General features: G+C 36.7%; 1 protein-coding gene across 1 annotated transcript in view; it reads right to left on the bottom strand.

Moving 5' to 3' along the window:
- The window catches only part of YTHDC2 (YTH N6-methyladenosine RNA binding protein C2), a gene marked incomplete at both ends in the record, with an annotated part of 76,448 nt that overhangs the window by 21,887 nt on the left and 33,360 nt on the right, over positions 1-21,201 (bottom strand). Inside the window, 7 exons of the mRNA XM_080689001.1 lie at positions 1,121-1,203; positions 4,416-4,496; positions 4,582-4,669; positions 4,749-4,845; positions 5,077-5,255; positions 18,997-19,062; positions 19,268-19,394. Coding sequence (XP_080545127.1) covers positions 1,121-1,203; positions 4,416-4,496; positions 4,582-4,669; positions 4,749-4,845; positions 5,077-5,255; positions 18,997-19,062; positions 19,268-19,394 — 721 coding nt within the window. The remainder of the gene's footprint in view (positions 1-1,120; positions 1,204-4,415; positions 4,497-4,581; positions 4,670-4,748; positions 4,846-5,076; positions 5,256-18,996; positions 19,063-19,267; positions 19,395-21,201) is intronic.

The following is a 21,201-nucleotide window of genomic DNA, read 5'->3' as shown; positions in this document are numbered from 1 at the left end:
CCAATTCCTATATTAGTTAAGGCAGGGCTTACTAAATAATATTGAGATTCAGAAATATCCTCATCCTCTTAGAATCCACAACCCAAAGAGGCAAACATAACTGTAACATAAGGCTACAAAATGTGACATTGTTGAACCATACCTTCCTTCATCAAATACTCCCCCTTACAATATACCCTTCAGCTTTCCCAGCCAGCCAGCTTCCTTTGAGACAGTAGTATCTTTGCCCAGACCTTAAATGTTGATACTCTTCTAAAACTCCTGGGGTTCAATCCTACTATCATACACACAAAGTATTTATCTATTAATAGAATACAGTATCTTTAATTTTAACTATTTTTTCCTTTAACCATTTAAAATGAATTACTGGTCTCTATCTGGTTGTTAAAAACTTCTTGTAGAATTAAGGAAATTAAATCTTTTGTCCTTTACTGGAAATATTTAGATGTTTTGCTTTTGTTTACATTTTTGGTTTTTGTGGTACTGGGGATTGAACCTAGAGGTATTCTACTGCTGAACTATACCCCCAGCCTACTTATTTACTTACTTACTTACTTACTTACTTACTTACTTACTTACTTACTTACTTACTTACTTTTGTGGTGCTGGGTTTGAAACCCAGAGGCATTCTACCTCCAAGCTATACCCTCAGCCTATTTTTTATTCTTTATTTTGAAACAGGGTCTCACTGAGTTGCAAAGGGTCTGCACACCGCAATCCTCTGGTCTCAGCCTCCCAAATGCTGGGATTTTAAGTTTATGCCACTATGCCCGGCTTTTATTTTTTATTTTGAAATGGGGTCTCAGTAAGTAGCAGACAGCCTCACTAAGCTGCTGAGGATGGCTGTGAAGCTGTGATCCACCTGTCTCAGCCTCCCAAGTACTGGGGTTACAGGCATGTGCCACAGCTTCTTTACATCTTAATGTAAATTATACTATGCAGTTTTAAATTTCACATTACCTGAATTTAGTTTTTAAAAACATTAGTTTGCTTGGCAAAATATAAAAATTAGAACTACTATGAAAACTAACATTTTATTGATGGTAGAATGTATAATAAATATGTAATACACAAGAAAACCTTTCCATTTTTGGCAACTGAAACATTACACATACATTACCTGCCTTTTCGCTGTATGGCACTTGCTTTGGAAATCCACACCATTTTTAACATTGTAACAAAATTCAGTGCATCAAAGGATTTCTGTAATATTTAGATCATCTTCATGTTAATACATAAAAGGTATATAAGAGGAAATAGCAAGACATATTAACAATGTATTTTAACATGTCAAATATAATACCCCTTTCTTGGTTAAATAATTACAACAGATTTTTTTTTTTTTTTCCCCTAATGGGACTGGGGCTGAACCCAGGCTACACTCCCAGCTCTATTTTACACTAAGTTGCTGAGGCCCTCTGAGGGCCTCACTAAATTGCTGAAGCTAGCCTGAAATTTGGAATCCTTCTGTCTCAGCTTCCCAAGTACTGGGATTACAGGCATGCACCACCATGCCTGGCTTAAAAAAGAATACTGGTTCTTAAAAATTCAGATGTTCTGGTTATGAAAACTCTAAGGAAGAAAAATAAAAACAAAACTCAGAAGAGCTATAACACTTCTTTTATTCTATACTTAGCTGGGCTATTTACTATAATCTGCTATAGTTGAATAATAGCAGTCAAGTCTCATAAGACACCAGAATTGGAGAAAAAAAAAACTTATCTATTCTCTTGAGGACATTTTCCTGTCACATTTATATTATTGTAAGGAGTAAACATAATTAGAAAAAGTTATTTTCTAAAATACTGAAGGGAATGATCTGGAGAATAACAATCTCTAATTTAATCTCATTCCAAAGTGAAGAATTTTTAACCCTTTCAACTTTATCTTCTGCTAAGGTACTAAGCCTATCCTGAATATTAGAAAGAAAAAATAAAAACAGACTAATTACTAACTCCGTACTACCTTGAAGAATCTAAAGTAATAATCTAGGTAGAAAAATATATTAAAAGACTAAAGTCCTAATAAGAATATATGCCTTCAATCATTCAGTGACTTATACTTTACAATATATAAAATAAATACATAGAAGCCAAGCTTGGTGGCATACATGCCTGTCATCATGCCAAAGACTCAGAAAGCTAAGGCAGGAGGTTCACAAGTTTCAGGCAAGTGTTGGCAAATTGCTGAGACTCTGTCTCAAAATAAAATTTAAGGTTGCATGTGGTGGCACATGCCTGTATTTCTAGCAACTTAAGATGCTGAGGCAGGAGGGAGTCAAGTTCAAGGTCAGCCTGGACAACTGTAGTTGAGAACCAGCCTCAAAATAAAATATAAAACAGGTCTGGAGGTAAGGCTCAAAGGGAGAAAATCCTCAGGTTCAACCCCTAGTACCATAATAAGTGAATACATTAAAAACAGGGTTGTGACACTGATAGACTGCCTCTAGGTTGAATCTCCAAGGTCACAAAATAAATTAACTTAATTATATAAAAATATTAAAAGGGCTGAAAACATAACTTGATAAGAATGTTTACACAGGCCCTGGGTTCACATTTTAGCACCACAAAACAAACATAGCAAATTAAAATGGCCTCTCGTAATATTTTATAGAACTTTTAGAAAATGTTTCTTAGTTTTTAATAAAATGTTTTTCAGCCGGGCGTGGTGGCGCACGCTTGTAATCCCCGCGCTTGGGAGGCGGAGACAGGAGGATCGCGCAGGTTCGAAGCCAGCCGTGCTGGCGTAAGAGACCCTGTTTCAAAAATATAAAATAGGACTGGGAGTGTAGCCCAGAGGAAGAAGGGCTTCCAGGAACCCCAGTACCACCAAAAATTAAAAAAAAAAAAAAAAATGTTTTTCATTAGTTAAAAGTATCTAGAGTAACTTTTGATACTACCACCATGTTCAAACCATGATTTACTAGATAAATAATACAGAATAAATTTCTAAAACATGAAAAGCCCATTACCATCAACTTTAGATAACTGTAGAGAAACAAAATATAAACTTTCACTGGCTCACCACTCATTTTAATAAGATTTACTATTGACCTATTACAAAAACCCCACAAAATTATCCCTCCAGTATCCAACTACAAAGAATATGATCAAATTCTATATGAGAGCCAGGCATGGTGGTGCAACACTTGTAATCCCAGTACTTGGGATGCTGAGACAGGAGGATTGTGGGTTTACAGCCAGCCTCAGCTACTTAGTGAGGTACCCCATAACTTACTGAAACCCTGTTTCAAAATAAAGAATAAAAAATAAGTAGCTGGGGGTGTAGCTTGGAGGTAGAATGCCCCAGGGTTCAATCCCCAGCACCACACACAAAAAAATTCTATAAATTCTATATGAAAATTTTATTCGCTGTGAGATATTTCTAAAACTTCCATTGAAATAATTATTTTGCACAATTAAAATGATCATTTACATCTACTAAACAAACCCAATATCCTCTTCCCTTAAAAAAAAATCAATTGTCATTTTCATTCTTTCATTGTTTGGACTTAGCAAAAGTTAGGGTTACTGAAAACTACTAGGTATTCCAATGCAGAAATTAAATAAATATGCCATGTATGACAGCACATACCTATAATATCACTACTTGGGATGCTGAGACAAAAGGATTGCAGGTTCGAGGACAGCCTTAGCAATGTAGAGAGACTCTCAGCAACTTGGTAAAACCCTGTTTCAAAAATAAAAAGAGCTGAGGGCGAAGCTCAGGGGTAGAATGCCCTTGTGTTTAATACACAGCACCACACACACACACACAAAAATGAAATACTACCTTTTATTTATATCAAAGGGCCAAGTAGTAAATATTTCTAGGCTTTGAGGGAGTTGCTGTTGCAATTGCTTAAATGCCATCACAATGTATGTGAAAGCAGCTATATACAGTAGGTAAGAGTACATGAAATGCTTTTTGTTTTAAAATAAGAGCAGGTAGTGAATCTGATCTGATAGCTATAGTTTTTGAACATGGCTTTATAGGTGTTTTTTCCTTTTTTTTTTTTTCTTCTTCTTCCATCAAGGTCCTCCTGAAATAAATACTTTTTGAACTCCTACAATATGTGCAGCATTGGAGATAGAACAGTGAACAAGAGGGACATTGTCCATGCCTACATGTAAGAGGAAAATATAGAAAACATGTGACCAAATTCCATATGGTGTGGCCACAACACTTTTCTTTCATTATTTAGTGAGTAGAAGCTATTTTTTGTCCGTTTGTTGAAATAACAAAATAGATAACCTACACTGAAGGTTGATTATTTATTGAAAATCAGTATTTACTATGTTAAATTAATTTAGAAATAAATTTTTTCACTAAATGTATTTTGCTTACATGTACATTTCTTGAAATGGAACTCAACCTCCCTCATTTCTGTAAAAATACAATTTATCAATACATACCTCTTTTACCTTGCCAGAATCAATAACAAAGACAACATCATTTACTGTGATACTGGTTTCAGCAATATTGGTAGAAAGGATCTGCAATAGGATATTATTTTATAATTAATATAAAAATAGAACAAATGCTGTTAAAATTAAGGAAAGTAAGTTTTATGATGCTTACTATTTTTCGAACACCTGGAGGTGGGTTTTTTAATACTTTCTTTTGATCAGATGTTTGCATATTTGAATGAAGCATAAAGACTTGATATCTGTTGACAAGTGAAAGAGAAAATATACTGTAGTACCTGTCTCTTACTTAGGCAACAAATATAAAGCTTAAAATTTTACCTATGTGTATTGTCAGCAAACCGCTTGTCATCAAATAGAATGCGATCCCTCAAACCAACAATTTCATCATATCCAGGTAGAAAAATTAATACTGCACCTTGGAGAAGAACATTTTTAATGTGAAATCGGAGGCAATCAAAAGAACTATATATAGAATTATTTCATGTGTTTTCAAATACTGATAAACTACCATATGCTGATAATTATTCGATATTACTATAAATGAACGATTAAAATCTTAATCTTAATAATCTTAATATTAATTTTAATAATTTTTAAAATCAAAATATTAATTTTTAAATCCAGTTTTCAGAAAATGCTTACTTACCAGCATCACAACTATGGCAGATATTATATAGAAGATGCATGATCAAATCCAAGTCTACTTTTTCATCATCAAAACTATGATGATAAGCTTTCAAGAGTTCTCTGTCTTCCACACTGAGATCATTTCCATTTGTTTGAACCAAAGAACTTTCATCTAGATTTCCAAATTCCAATGAGGCACTAAAAACAATCAAGAGAGTTCTCATTAAAAAGAAACCTCTTAGTCGGGCGTGCTGGGGCATGCTTGTAATCCCTGCGCTTGGGAGGTGAAGACAGGAGGGCCGCGCAGGTTCGAAGCCAGCCTTGCTGGTTTAAGAGACCCTGTTTCCAAATAAAAAATATAAAAAATAGGTCTGGTAGTGTAGCCCAGAGGTAGACAGGTTCCATCCCCAGTACCACCAGAGAGAGAGAGAGAGAGAGAGAGAGAGAGAGAGAGAGAGAGAGAGAGAGAGAGAGAGAGAGGAAGAGAAAGAGAGAGAGAGAGAGAGAGAGAGAGAGAGAGAGAGGAGAGAGGAGAGAGAGAGAGAGAGAGAGAGAGAGAGAGAGAGAGAGAGAGAGAGAGAGAGAGAGAGAGAGGGAGAGAGAGAGAGAGAACGAACTTCTTAAAAACCAATGATTCCCATTATGTCCTTCTTTAATTTTTCAATATATCTTAAGGAAGGTTAAGTGATACAACATACCAACTATAATTCATGTTTTAGTTTCAAGCAAATTTATTCAAATAGTTGTTTTTAGAAAATCACAATCTGAACCTGGTATGGTGGTATACACCTTTAATCCCAGTACTTGGGAGGCTGAGATAGGAGGATCCCAGGTTCGTGGCCACCTTTGCTACTTAACCAGACCCTGTTCCAAAATAAAAAATGTTTAAAACGTTCAGAAGAATGTCCCTGAGTTCAATCTCCAGTACCAAAAAAAAAAAAGGAAAATCAAAATCTGTAAACATTTCTCTAAAGGAAATAAACAAATGGCCTATACATACTTGAAAAGATGTTCCACATGTTTGTCATCATAGAAATAAAAATCAAAACCACAGTAACATAGCATTTCACATCCAGTAGGATGGCTACCATAAAAAAGGCAGTAAGTGTTAGTGAATATCTCTTTAAAAGGTTAAACACAGAATCACCATATGTCCCAGTGATTCTACTTTTAGGTTTGTGTGCGTGTACACGTGTATATGTATAGAAGAAAGGAAAAAATTATATCCATATACATCTGTGAATTAAAAAATTCCATACCAAAATTATTCATAATAATCAAAAAGTGGAAACAACCTAAATGTGCATTAGTTGATAAGTTAGGTATTTTGATAAAGTGGAATATTATTCAGTAAAAAAAAAACTCTAATATGGATATACCTTGAAAAGATTATGCTAAGTGAATGAAGCCAATTACTAAAAGCCACATATCATATGATCCCATTTTTATAATGAAAAGACAAATCTATAAAAACAGGAAGTAAACAGAAAAATCCAGAACAGGCAACTCTAGAAAAGACAAATCTATAGAAACATAAAGTAGATTAGTGGTTGCCTTAGAGCTAGGAGTGGTGGAGGAAAATATGGTATGACTGTTAAAGATAAAACTTTTCTAAAACTGTGGTGATGACTTCTAAGTCTATAAACATAGCAAAAAAAAAAAAATCACTCAATTGTAGCAGTGTGCAGAGACACATGCCTGTAATCCCATTATGTGGAGAGCTGAAACCTGAACACTGAAGTTTTGAGGCTAGCCTCACCAACTTACTAAGATCCTAAAGCAATTTAGCAAGACTCTGTTGCAAAATTTTAAAAATAATAATAATAAAGGGGTTGGGGTGTAGCTCAAAGTCAGAATTTTCTTGGGTTCAATTCCCAGAACCCCTGCCAAAAAAAAAAAAAAATCACTGAACTGTATACATTTAAATGAGTTAATTATAATAGTATGCAAATTACCTAAATAATACTTAAAAATCATTTGTTCATCATTTGTATTTTCTTATTGTTTTCAATTGGTCAACTATTATAAACAATATTCTGATGAATGGTCTACACTAAAACAAACTAAACTCTACACTAAAACAAAACTCTATAGGTAATTCTATATATACTGCAGGTCAAATATGCTATTTTCTTTTTTTTTATTTTTATTAATTTATTTTTTAAATTGGTGCATTGTAGTCATATATCAATCACATTGGAATACAAGACTTGAGAGGATATACAAGCACACATCATCCAATTAGCCCTCCTTCAGCCCCCATCCCATTCCCTCCCCTTCCCTCCATCGCAGGCTTCTTTGGTGATTTACTTTGATACATTTGTTTATGTACCTCCTGCGTTTTAAAGAGGCTCCGCCCTCCAGTATTACATACCCTCTGATTGGTCACATTAGTTGCTTCACTATAGGGCCCTTTCTATAGCTCAACCTCTTCCTGTTGCCCTTTTCCTCCTAGTTATTGCTGATTAAGAGAAGCGTCTGATTTATATTTTCCACGATATTTCTCTGTGCATGCTGCGTTGCAAGTACCGATCCCACTCTTGATGGTCCCAGTAGTGGCCTGGCTACTCAGTGGACTGATCCAGACCTCGTTGGCTCAAGCAGCGGCCTTGCCTCATGGGAGGCCCCAGGTCTAGTCTCGCTGGCCCCTGCACCGGTCTAACCCTTAAGCTGGCTTCGGTCCTGGCCTTGGAGGCCGCAGGAGTGGCCTTGCCTCACGGCAGGCTCCAATGCCGGCCTTGCTGGCCCCACCATCGGCCTCACCCCTCGGCAGGCTCCAATCCCGGGCTCGGAGGCCTCAGTACCAGCCTTGCCTCATGGCAGGCTCCGGTGCCGGCCTCGCTGGCCCCAGCACCAGCCTAACCCCTCGGCAGGTTCCGTTCCCGGATTAGGAGGCCCCAGCACTGGCCATGTCTCACGGCAGGCTCCGATGCTGGCCTCGCCTCACGGCAGGCTCCGATGCCGGCCTTGCTGGCCCCAGCACCGGTCTAGCCCTTCGGCAGGTTGTTATCCTGGCCTCGGAAGACCCAGTACCGGCCTTGCCTCATGGCAGGCTCCGATGCCGGCCTCGCTGGCCCAGCATCGGCCTCACCCCTCGGCAGGTTCCAATCCCGGGCTCGGAGGCCCCAGTACCAGCCTTGCCTAATGGCAGGCTCCGGTGCCGGCCTTGCTGGCCCCAGCACCGGCCTAACCCCTCGGCCGGCTCCGATATTGGCCTCGGAGGTCCCAGCACCGGCCATGACTCACGGCAGGCTGCGATGCCGGCCTCACTGGCTCCAGCACCGGCCTAACCCCTCAGCAGGCTCTTATCCTGGCCTAGGAGGCCCCAGTATCGGCCTTACTTCACGGCAGGCTCCAATGCCGGCCTCACTGGCCCCAGTACCTTCCTAACCCCTCGGCAGGCTCTTATCCTGGCCTCGGAGGCCCCAGTACTGGCCTTGCCTCAAGGCAGGCTCCGATGCCAGCCTCGCTGGCCCCAGCACCGGCCTAACCCCTTGGCAGGCTTCGATCCCGGCCTCGGAGGCCCCAAAATATGCTATTTTCTAACAGCAGCTTAAATTACTGAAATAAATGACCTGATTCGTCCTCCTGTATGTAAAAATATAAACTACTGCCACCATAAATAATTATCAATAGTATTTCTAAGAAGTTCAATTCAGTCCAATCTCTTTTAAAGAGCTTAAAAAAAAAGACTGTTTTCATCTAATATATATTACCTTACCAAATTCATACTCTCATTCTATTCCATCCTATCTGAGGCTTTACCCTATTCGTCCATTTACAACTTCACTTCCTTCACTTAACCTTCACTGTTGAATACAATACAATTTGCCCTTGGAAATACCAGCTGACATCTCGAGATTGAGAGAAATCTATCAAAAACAATACATAAAAACTTCTGAAATCATGAGGAATAACAAGGAAGCAATAAGCTCCCACAACACCTCAATAACAGAACCTGACTCCAGAGAATTGCAGAGATCTCCAGAAGGTCAAATTGGGAATGTAACTGTGGAAATAATACAGGACTTCCAAAAAGAATTTAAAGAGAATCTGAAAGAAATAAAGAATGTAATCATTGACGTGAAGGCATCAATTCAAACTATAAACAATCGATTAGACTACATGGAGAATAGAATCTCACTCCTAGAACATGATCACTCCAAAAACAAACACATGATATATAACTTAGAAAAAAACAGTTCAACGACAAGAATTGCACATTGAAAATGTCCAAATATGGGCCCATTTTAAAGAGTTGAGGAGGGAAAAGAAGATGAAACCAAAGGGATCAACAATCTTTTCAAAGAAGTAATATCATAAAATTTTCCAAATATAGAGGAAAAGGTCGATACACAGGTACAGGAAACTTATAGAACACCTTTTAGACAAGATTAGAAAAAAGGCTCCCAATACCACATAATAGTCAAACAACCCAATATAAAACCCAAGGAGAGAATCTTAAAGGCAACAAAAACAAAAGACAAAGTGACATTCAGAAGCATACCAATTAGAATCACCCCAGAATTCCCAAACCAAGTATAAAAACACAAAGGGCCTGGAGTAGCATATTCCAAACTCTGAAGAAAAAAACCAACTTGCAGCCAAAAAATTACTACCCAGCAAAACTATCTTTCAAATTAGATAGGGAAATAAAAATCTTCCGTGACTGCCAGAAGCAGAAGGAATTTGTCTTCCACACCAGCACTAGAGAATACTCAGAGATTAACTGCAAAGAAGAAATAAGTAATATACACCAGAACCAGAGAAACAAGAAATTCCATCCAGCAAACAACTAAACAAAGAACAACAAACATTACCTCAAACAGAAGTTAAATCTAATAGTGTTAGGAATAAAAATCATCTCTCAATTATCACACTGAACGTAAATGACCTCAACTTCCCAATAAAAAGACTATAAAGTGGCAAAATGGATTAAAAACCAGAATATATCTGCTGCCTGAAAGAAAAACAACTTACAAGTAAAGATAGTAGCAAACTTAAGGTAAAGGGCTGGAGAAAGGTAATACATGCCAAAGGAACTCGAAGACAAGCAGGAGTATCAACTATTATATCAGACAAGTTAGACTTCAAGCCTAAGCTTATGCAAGAGACACAGGTCATTTTTTACTGGTAAAAGGAACAATCCAGAAAGAGGAAATAACGATAGTCAACATTTATACGCAAAACATAGGTGCAGCTACCTTCATAAAAGAAACTCATTGTGATATTAAGTCACACATAAATCTCAACACAATAATAATGGGAGACTTCAATACCCCTTTCACACCATTATATAGATCTTCTAGACAAAAGGTCAGTAAAGATGCCTCAGACCTAAAGAATATCATCAACCAAATGAAGCTATTACACACATATAGAATATTCCACCCATTACAGAAGGGTTCACATTATTCTCAGCTGCTCATGGAATCGTTTCCAAAATAGAACACATCCTAAGCCACAAAGCAAGCACTTGCAAATTCAAAAATGTGCCATACTGCCCTGTGTCTTTTCAGACCATCATGGAATGAAACTAGAAATCAACTATAAGAAGACCCAGAGTAACCATCTTAACATGTGGAGACTGAACACCACACTGTTGACTGAGACTGGGTCACAGAAGAAATAAGGGGTGAAATCAAGAAATTTCTAGAAACAAAGGAAAATAGAGATACAACTTATCAAAACCCCTGGGACATGTTGAAGGCAGTAGTTAGAGGAAAATTCATAGCACTGAGTGCTCACATAAAAAAAACAGAAAAATCACCAAATAAATAACCTAATGACTCACCTCAGTGCCTTTGAAAAACAGGAACCCCAAAGCCAGTAGAAGACAGAATATTTTTAAAATCACAGTGGAAATCAACAAAGTAGAGAATAAAAAAAATACAGAAAATCAAAAAAACCAAAAGCTGGTTTCTTGAAAAAATTAACAAGATAGACAAAACACTAGCCAACCTAACCAAAAAAAAGAGAATCAACCCAAATTACAAAGAGATGAAAAAGGAGATTATCACTGACATCTAGAAATCCAAAGGATTATCAGAAACTACTTTGAAAAACTATACTCCAACAAAATGGAAAATCTGGAGGAAACTGACAACTTTCTAGATAAATGCAACCTGCCTAAACTGAGTCAAGAAGATATAGAGAATTTAAACCAACCAGTAGCAGTCAAAGAGATTGCAAACAGCAATAAAGAGCTTACCATCAAAGAAAAACCTGAAGGGAATTTTATATAGCCTTTATAAAAGAGCTAATCCCAATACTCCTCCTTTTCTATTTCGTGAAATAGAAAAAAATAGGACTCTCCCAAATACATTCTATGAAGCCAACATAACATTAATACCAAAACCAAAAAAGACAGCTCACAGAAGAAAAACTACAGGCCTATATTTTTTATGAACTTGGATGCAAAACTACTAAACAAAATACTAGCAACACACATTCAAAATCACATCAAGAAAATCATACACCATGACCAGGCAAGGTTCATCCAAAATGCAAGGCTGGTTCAACATGAAAATCAATCCATATTATTCATCATATAAACAGAACCAAAGACAAAAATTACATGATCATTTCAATAGATGCTGAAAAAACATTTGACAAAATCCAACATCAATTTATGCTAAAAGCACCACAGAGAATAGGAATAGAAGAAACATACCTCAACATCATAAAGGCAATCTGCAATAGGCCCACAGCCAACATCATATTAAATGGGGAAAAACTTTGAGAATTTCCCCTAAGAACAGGAGCAAGACAAGACTGTCGATTATCACCACTCTTCAAAATAGTACTTGAGACTCTAGCCAGAGCAATAAGCAAGAAAAAAAAAAAATCAAAGTATACAAATAGAAAAAGAACTCAAACTTTTACTATTTGCAGATGACATGACACCATACTTGAAGACCCAACGAATCAACATAAAATTTTATAGAACTTATCAACAAATTCAGCAAAGTGGATACAAAAATCAATCTTAAAAATCAGAAGCTTTTCTATATACCAATCATAAATCTACTGAAATAGAAATCTAGAAAACACTGCCAGTTAGGAATAAATTTAACCAAGGAGGTAAAAGACCTCAACCCTCTACAAAGAAAATTATAATACACTGAAAAAAAATTGAAGTAGACCTTAGAAGATGGAAAAGATCTTTCATGTTCCTTGTATAGGCAAAATAAATGCCATCAAAATGGCCATGCTTCAGCTGGGCGTGTTGGTGTGTGTGTGTGTGTGTGTGTGTGTGTGTGTGTGTGTGTGTGTGTATCTGTGTGTGTGTGTGTGTGTGTGTGTCTGGGAGTGTAGCCCAGAGGTAGAAGGGCTTCCAAGAACTCCAGAACCACAAAAAAAAAAAAAAAAAAATGGCTATGCTTCCAAATGTGATCTACAGATTTAACACAAAATACCCATTAAATTGCCAAGATCATTTCACAGACATAGAAAAAAGCAGTCTTTAAATTCATTTGGAACAAACAAACAACAACAAAAAATGGAATAGCCAAAGTAGTTCTTAGCAAAAAAAAAAAAAAAGCAGGATGATGAATCATAATACCTGATTTCTAACTATACTATAAAGCCATGGTAAATAAAAACAGCAAGGTCCTGAAACAAGAGATACATAGACCAATGGAGCAGATTAGAAGACTCAGAAACAAATCTATACACTTAAGAGAGTCAATTCAAGATGGACCAAAGGCTTGGAAATTAGACCAGAGACCTTGAGGCTCCTTGAAGAGGGCACTGCAACACATTGGCACAGATAAAAACTTTATCAACAAGACTCCAAAGGCACAAGAAACTAAAAGGTGAATCAATACGGGGGATTGCATGAAACTGAAGAGCTTCTGCACAGCAAAGGAAACTATAAAGAACCTCAACTGATAGCCAACAGAATGGGAGATTATTTTTGCCAAATACTCCTCTGATAGAGGACTAATGTCTAAAATATACAGAGAACTCAAGAAACTCAATACTAAGAAAACAAATAACCCAATCAAAAAATGGGCAAGCACCAGGTGTGGTGGTGCACGTTTGTAATCCCCATGCTTGGGAGGTGGAGACAGGAGCACGTTTGTAATCCCCACGCTTGAGAGGCGGAGACAGGAGGATCACACAGGTTCGAAGCCAGCCTCACTAGCATAAGAGACCCTGTTTCCAAATTAAAAAATATAAATAGGTCTGGGAGTGTAGCCTGGAGGTAGAAGGGTTTCCAGGAACCCCGGTACCACAAAAAATAAATAAATAAATAAATAAATAAATAAATAAATAAATAGGCAAGTGATCTAAACAGATACTTCATAAAGGAAGAAATTCAAATGGCCAATAAATGCATGAAAATGCCCATCATCATTAGAAATCAAGAGTCAAATAAAGAGTCAAAAAATCAAATCAAAACTACCCTGAGGTTTTACCTAACTCCAACTATAATGGCAATCATTCAAAACACAAACAACAAATGCTGGTGAGGATTTGGAGAAATGGGAATTCTAATACATTATTGGTGGCAAATTAGTGCCACCACTTTGGAAACCAGTATGAAGTATCCTCAGAAAAATGAGAATGAACTTACCATATGGTCCAACAATACCACTTCTGGGTATCTACCCAAAAGAATGGAAACCAAACTACTAAACTAATGCATGCATATCTATGTTCACAGCTGTACAATTCTTCATTGACAAACTATGGAGCCAGCCAAGATGTTAATCAACAGATGAATAGATTACAAAACTATGGGATATGTACACAATGGAATTTTACTCAGCCATAAAGAAAAACACAATTATGTCATTTACAGGGAAATGGATGAAACTGGAGGACATTATGCTAAGTGAATTTAGTCAGTCACAAAAAATAAGAAATCAGATGTTCTCCCTAATATGCCAAAGCTAAGGAGAAATGGGTTATAGGAGAAACACTAGACAAAGAAGCAGATTCTATAGATGAGAAAATAAGGCGACCTAACTGAGGGAATGAGAGGGGGGAAGAGGGAAATTCTCTAATACACATGATGCATTTTAACATATATATCAAAATCAATCACTAAACCAAACATCAGAAGGAGGTGGGGGAGGGAATGGGGCGAGAATTGGATAAGAGCTAATTGGGTGATGAGTGCATCTTGTATTTGTATTTCCACCATCTTGTATTCCATTAATATGTATGACTACAATGTACCAATAAAAAATTTTTAAAAAATAAAATAAGACACAAAATGGAAAAATGACCATTTTCAATAGAGAAAATATATAATTTTAAAACTAATATTTTGAATTTCAAGATGTTTTAAAATATTCTGTTTTTTCTTACTTTTTAAAAGATAAATAAAGACATATCTTGTTCAAAGGTGTAAATTTTAGCAATCAATATAAATAATTTAGCAAACAATTTTTTCTTCTTTTTGCAGTACTGGGAATTGAACCAAGGGCCATTACCACTAAGGGGCCATTACCCTGCCTTTTTTTGAGACAAGATCTTGCCAGGAGTAGCCTCAAATTTGTAATCTTCCTGCCCCAGCATCCTGGATAGTTGGGATCATAGACCTGAATCACCCTGGCCATCGTAAGTTTATAATTCATTTATTTAGCTAGTTAATTTTTTGGCACTAGAGATTGAACCCAGGAGCACTGTACCCCTACAGAAACTTTATTTTTATTCTGAAACAAGATCTCACTAAGTTGCTGAAGCCCTCACTAAATTGCTGAGGCTGGCCTTGAACCTTCAATCCTCCAGCCTCTGCCTCCCAAGTACTAGGATTACAGGCCACTACATCTGGCTATTTTCCTCATCTTTTTTCACAATTTTCCATCTCTTGTATGTTCTTCCTATTTTGTACAAAAATTTAAGTTTTATCTTAGAATCTTTCTGAATTATTTTTTATCACATTTTAATTAATAAAATTAATTTTATCACATTTTTAATTTAAATTTTTTCTTATGTATTAATTCATTCAATAAATATTCACTGACAAGACACTAAACTCTATTATTTTTATTTTTTATTTTTGGGTACAGAGGATTGAATCCAGAGGTATTATACTTCTGAGCTCTATCTCTGAGCTACACCCCTGGCCCTATATGAGAGTCTCGCTACTTGCCTGACACTGGTCTTAAACATGTGATCCTCCTATCTCAGCCTCCCAAATACGAGGACTACAGGCATACATCAACATGCCTGTAACACTAAATTCTATTAGAGAAAAGTACAATGACAAACAAAATACAATAAATAAACAAATTTTATAAATATACTAAAGAGTCATAGGTTCAATGAGTTTTTGTTAATAAGAAAGAAAGAGTAGAACAGGTTAAGGATATAAACCATACAGAGGTAAACTGCAATTTTTAGACAGGATGAATGTGGGCAGGCCTCATAAAGATGAAATCCCAACAAAGATTCATGTCCTGCTTTGTTCTGTTAATTTTATTTCATAAAATTAATAATATAGCACATTATTCTAATAACAAAAGTTGTTTTAGTGAGCTTTTACATTGCTACAACCAAAATACCTAATAGTCACAACTTGGAGGAAGAAAGGTTTCTTTGGCTGATAGTTGTAGAGGTTTCAGTTTATGGTTGGCTGGCTCCAAGGCAGAGACCAAGGTGGCAGGTCTCAGGGCATGGAGGAGAAAAAGCTACTCTTACCTCAAGATGGCCAGAAAAGAGAGAGAAAAGGGGGAGCAAGAGGGATATCTGTCCCTCCCCAAGGCCACATCTCCAGTGATCCTTTGCCGAGACTGCCTGCTGCCTCGGCATCTATGTGTTGAGACCCCACTCCACATAGCCAATCGGCAACAAGCCCCGAGAAGGAGGTGTCGTCTCTGGCCAAAGTACCCCCCACTTTTAGATACCCTTCATGACTATTATTTTCTTGGTAATGATTCCTTTTAACTCTCTACACGAATTGCTCCGGTGATGTGAGACCAGGACTATGAAAGAGATTGAGTCCGTGAAAATAAATTCTCTAATAATTTATCTAAACGCCCTTGGCTTTGCTCAATAATAATGAAAAACTGGCCAGAACTCAGATGCTGTGATAAGCATTCCAGCTGCAGCAATCGCAAAGGGTCTCCGACCCTCATTCCTATCACTAATTTAGGTTAAGCCATTAACTCCCCCTCATTCCTATCACTAACTTAGGTTAAGCCATTAACTCCGGTAAGCTAACTGTGTTTACCCTTGAGATCCTGCCTAGAGACAGAGAAGATAAACAACTTAGTTGCCCAAATACAATAGACCCAAGGAAAAAGATTGTTGACTTTTACGCCCAGTGTGAGCATCCCCGGAGACAGAGAGACTGGCCGCATGGTGAGGAATGAATATGACAAAATAAAGGAGAGACGTTCTAAATATATATGTATGAAGGAAAGGAAATACCGTAAGAGTAAGAAAAGCATTTTTGCATGAAGAAGAGCTTATCATAAGAAAGTCCCAACTAGGAAAGAAAGGAATTAGAAAGTTAGAAGCAGGTTGCAGAGAGTTTGTGACAGGGAAATGGATTATTAAAGATGGATAGGCTTTTAATAGGCTTGTTGTCTAAAGAAGAGTGCTCAGCAGTTAAGGAAATACATCTGACAATTAAATCCAAGAACTTTGTGGTGTTGTTTGTGGTATTTTGTCTGCCAAACTGTGTTGTGAGTTTGCTTAAGCTTTCAGATTTACAAGATAAGATGCCAACACCTGAAGAAACCCTATCACATCCACCTGAATCACCACATCTCCCCACACTTGCTATTTGAACTGAGCCCAAAAGATGGAAAGTTCCAAGAAAGTTAAAGAAGATTCTCCGAGAAGCCCCCAAGCCTTGGGCATGCCTGTTTCTCCTGGGAGGTCGTCCCCTGGAACTGCTTATCTGCAAGACCTTGGAGAGGATCAGGAGTTAATCTCTCAAAGATCAACAGCCAGCTGAAGGACTAGTTTTATTACCTTTGTTTACATGTCATTCATTATTATTTCACAGTGATTGCATTCACTCCCTTTTCTCTTATTATTAACTTTACTGGTGAAGGGTATAAATTTTTCGGGGTTTCTGTAATAAAGTGTCATTGGCTCAAGAAGCCTTTGTCCACCTCAGGTTCTTTCCAAAGCGTCCTACCTAAAAACTTAAGGAATTCATAGAGGGGAAAGAATCGCTGCAGATAAGTTTCTGCAGAACTTCACCTGCCTTTTGCCCCATCTTTCTGAGGATGTGACCGGGAGCGGACAATTACGACCCGACTGAGTTTAGTCTGCGACAATCCTTCTCCTCTAGCCACTTCCTACGTCAAGACCTGGATGCATGGCCAACACATGAGATGGAGGAAACAGCCTTTCTCTTTTCTTTTTATTTTGGGTGCGGGGGGGTAGTGGTGGTACTAGGAATTGAACTCAGGGCATTCTAGCCCCACTCCTATTCTACTTTTTATTTTGAAACAGGGTCAACAGGGTTATGGAAGACCTCATTAAGTTACTGAAGCTAGACAAATCTGGAATCCTATTTCAGTCTTCCAAATTCTGAGGTTACAGGCATGAGCAACTGAGCCCTAGCTTGGGAGAAAGGAATATTAAGTCCAAAACTAACAAGAGTTTTATAGTTTTGTTTTGTTTTTCATTCTGGTCCCTGATGCTTACTCGTTTTATCTAAGTTCCAAGAGTTTTTGTTACTACTCTTCTTGGTTTGGTTTGGTTCTTGGGTGCTTTCCCACTCAAATGTCTAATAATCAATCTTTGGAAGTTTATTTTTAAACTGTAACCCATAAAAAGAACACCCTGTATACAGATGGGGATTGCTAAATCATCTGATTTAAAGATAAAACATTTCATTGAAGGAACACCAAACATCCTGTAATTCTAAATACTTTCTCTAGACTTGGATATATTTTTTCAAGATATCCACAGAACATAAACTTCAAACAGGAAAAGGTGACAATGGATGGCATGGAAAAGGAGTGGATGATATTTCAACTGTCAGTCTATAATCTTTTATTTATACCACTTTATTGTTTGATACCTCATCCCCACTGTACCAGGTAACCTCCGAGTTCAGACCCTCTGTGGCTAATTTTTAATAACCTCCCATTTCCTGCTGAGGTGGGAAAGGACACTAACTGGCAGCAAGGAAGAAGATGAACTAGAACTCTAAATAAATGTTTATCACAGAGAATAACCAAGTCTGCAAATTTTGTTGTTTTTTGTTTTAGCCCTTCTTTCATTGCTTCATTCTAAGTACTTTAGGTCTAAAGCTAAAATGAGGTTCTCAATGGCACTGTAAGTTTTCTTAGTTCAGCTAAGTCAATTACCACCAATTAGCTACCAAGCATCTATAAATTTATTAACATCTTCCATCAGTTGTCATGACCCTTTACATTGTCTTTAACTTTGTTGTTTTATACCTTTTATATTCCCTTTTATTTTCATTTTAGTGAGGTTTGTAAAATGTAAAGAAATAAATATACTGTATCTACTATGTTTAACTGGTAGATTCCCCCTTTTGACTTTTTTTTTTTTTTAATGTGGTTTCTCTGAATCTTCTTTTTTTTTTTTTTTTTTTTTGGTGGTACTGGGGTTCCTGGAAGCCCTTCTACCTCCGGGCTACACTCCCAGACCTATTTTTACATTTTTATTTGGAAACAGGGTCTCCTAAGCCAGCGCACGAGGCTGGCTTCGAACCTGCGCGATCCTCCTGTCTCTGCCTCCCAAGCGCGGGGATTACAAGCGTGCGCCACCACGCCCGGCTTGACTTTTTAATAAAATAAAAATAAGATAAATACTAGAACACAACAGATCTTACCAGCGATCTAAAGAAAATCACAATGAAAAACATACAATTACAAAAATATTTCAGAACAAGGCACCATAAGAAGCCAACATTTATACATTCTGTGATTTACACAACTACAGTTTTTTATAAAAGACAGTAGGATTAATTAAAAATAGTATAAGGTTTTACCTGTAAGATTCTAGAAGATCCACAATTTCAGTCTGCCCAAAGTGTTTAGCCCAATCTAAAGCCATCCTGCAAAAATTCAAAGGTACCAGGCTAAGAGAAATAATTTTCTCTCAAAATTACAAAACTAGTTACTCAAAGTTATTTATTTACCCATTAAAGATGTACCAGCAATTATGATACAATTGCTTTTAACATAAAAACAAATACAAAATTTTTAGAAAGATATGTGTGGCTATACAAAGAAACAAAACTCAGTGCACTCTAACATTACCAGCCATTTGATGCTTTACTGTGGACATTGGCTCCCATACTAATTAGCTGCTCTACTTGACTTGTAAAGCCTCGTCCTGCAGCAACCATCAGAGCCGTGGCACTGGTTTCACTATGTCTGTAATCAACTAAAAAAGGAAAAGACTTTTTAAAAGAGGTTACACTTCCAAATTATTTAAGACTATTTTAATTTTTTAAAATTAAGTTGTAGAACTGTCTAAATTAACCTGGTCTTGTTCTTTCACTCCACAAAGTAACATTATATGAAGCTCAAAATAGATCATCCAAAGAAACTGGTTATTGATAAGCCTTGTATAAACAGGATGAAAGAGACTATCTATTTGAAGGTAGGAGAAGGAATGATAGATGATAAACTTTTTAAAACTCACCTATATAACTAAAAAGAAAAGCACAACCCTTAAGTAATCTTAATTCTAGACATATAATTAATGAATTAAAAACTAGTAATGAATGAAACTAGTAATGATGCTTTACAACCGCAAGCAAAGTTCATGACATTTCTTTTTCTTTTAATCTCTGGTTATTCTAGGCTACTATTTCCCAGAACATTTGTGCTATAACCTGAGACTGAGTGATTTATAGAGCAAAGAGGTTTTAGCTCACAGTTTTGGAAGTCCAAGACTATAGCACCAACATCTATTCAGTTCTAATGAGAGGATGGTGCTACTCAACTCATGACAGAAAAGTAGTAAATAGCTGTGGGCAGAAAGGTGCATATGGCAGTAGTTTCCCTTTCTAATAACATACTTTAAGGTTAATTACTCTAGTACCATGAGAGCAAGAACTCAACATCTTTAAGAAGTACTAATCCATTTTAATGACCTAATCACTTTATAAAGGACCTAACACCTCTCAGCACTAAAAATTTGGGAGCCAACCTTCAATATGAATTTTAGTGGAGATACATCATATCCAAACCATAGCAGGGAGTAACACTGGCAGAGTCTACTTCTCATGAAAGCTCTCCATCAGAAAAATAATTTAAGCTTTATTAAAGCTTTATTAATTCTATGAGATTATACTTCTCAAGCAATTCAAATACAATTGCTTAGCATTAATTTGCTTAAAACATAAACATGGTAATTTCATAAAGAATTCATCACTGGAAAAAAATCTATAAAATTTATGATAATTACAAAAGGAAAAATATCATTTTCCATATATAGCAAATTATCTTCATTACTTAATAACACTTAAATATATAAAGTTGAGAGGAACTTACAAGAGAATCACTATAGGATTTTATTTTTTTAGAGCAGTTTGGCTCACAAAAAAACTGAATAGAAGTTACAAAGGTACCCCATATACCCTCTGCCCACATAATGTATAGCCTTCCCCTATTATCCACCAAAGTGGTACACTAGTTACAGGTGAAGAACCTACACTAAAATCTTATCACCCAAATTCTGCAGATGTTATGATTCTTTATATATGGAAAAATACATATGAAAAATATTATTTTCTTTATACATGAGAAAATTGTATAATTTGTACATTTTTTTAGTTTGCTTTTATTTTTTTGGAAGCATAAATAGCCATTGTGGTATCATTACTAGGGAAGCCAGGTGCTACATCACAAGGAGAATACGAAGGCCCAGATAACCAGGAACTAGGGCCTTTTGGTAATAGCCAGCAACAAATTGAGGCTTCTTGCCAAGAGCCACATTGACAGAAACAGATTAAGACTCAAACTACTCAACTATGTCACTTCCAGATTCTTTATCTCTCAAAAACTATGTATGATAATAAATGTAGGTTAAGTTTTGGAATCATTTATTGTACAGCAACAGATAACTAGTACAAAGAGCACATCTAGTATTACTTATTAGCTGCTTATCATGATCATGTGGGGAAAATGATGGCACTTAAAAAAATCATTAAGGGCCCTCAACTTCCAGGATCACAAAAGCATTT

The sequence above is a fragment of the Muscardinus avellanarius genome, assembly GCF_963383645.1.
Source record: "Muscardinus avellanarius genome assembly, chromosome: 1".
NCBI lineage: Eukaryota > Metazoa > Chordata > Mammalia > Rodentia > Gliridae > Muscardinus > Muscardinus avellanarius.
This window is presented reverse-complemented; position numbering and strand designations above follow the sequence as displayed.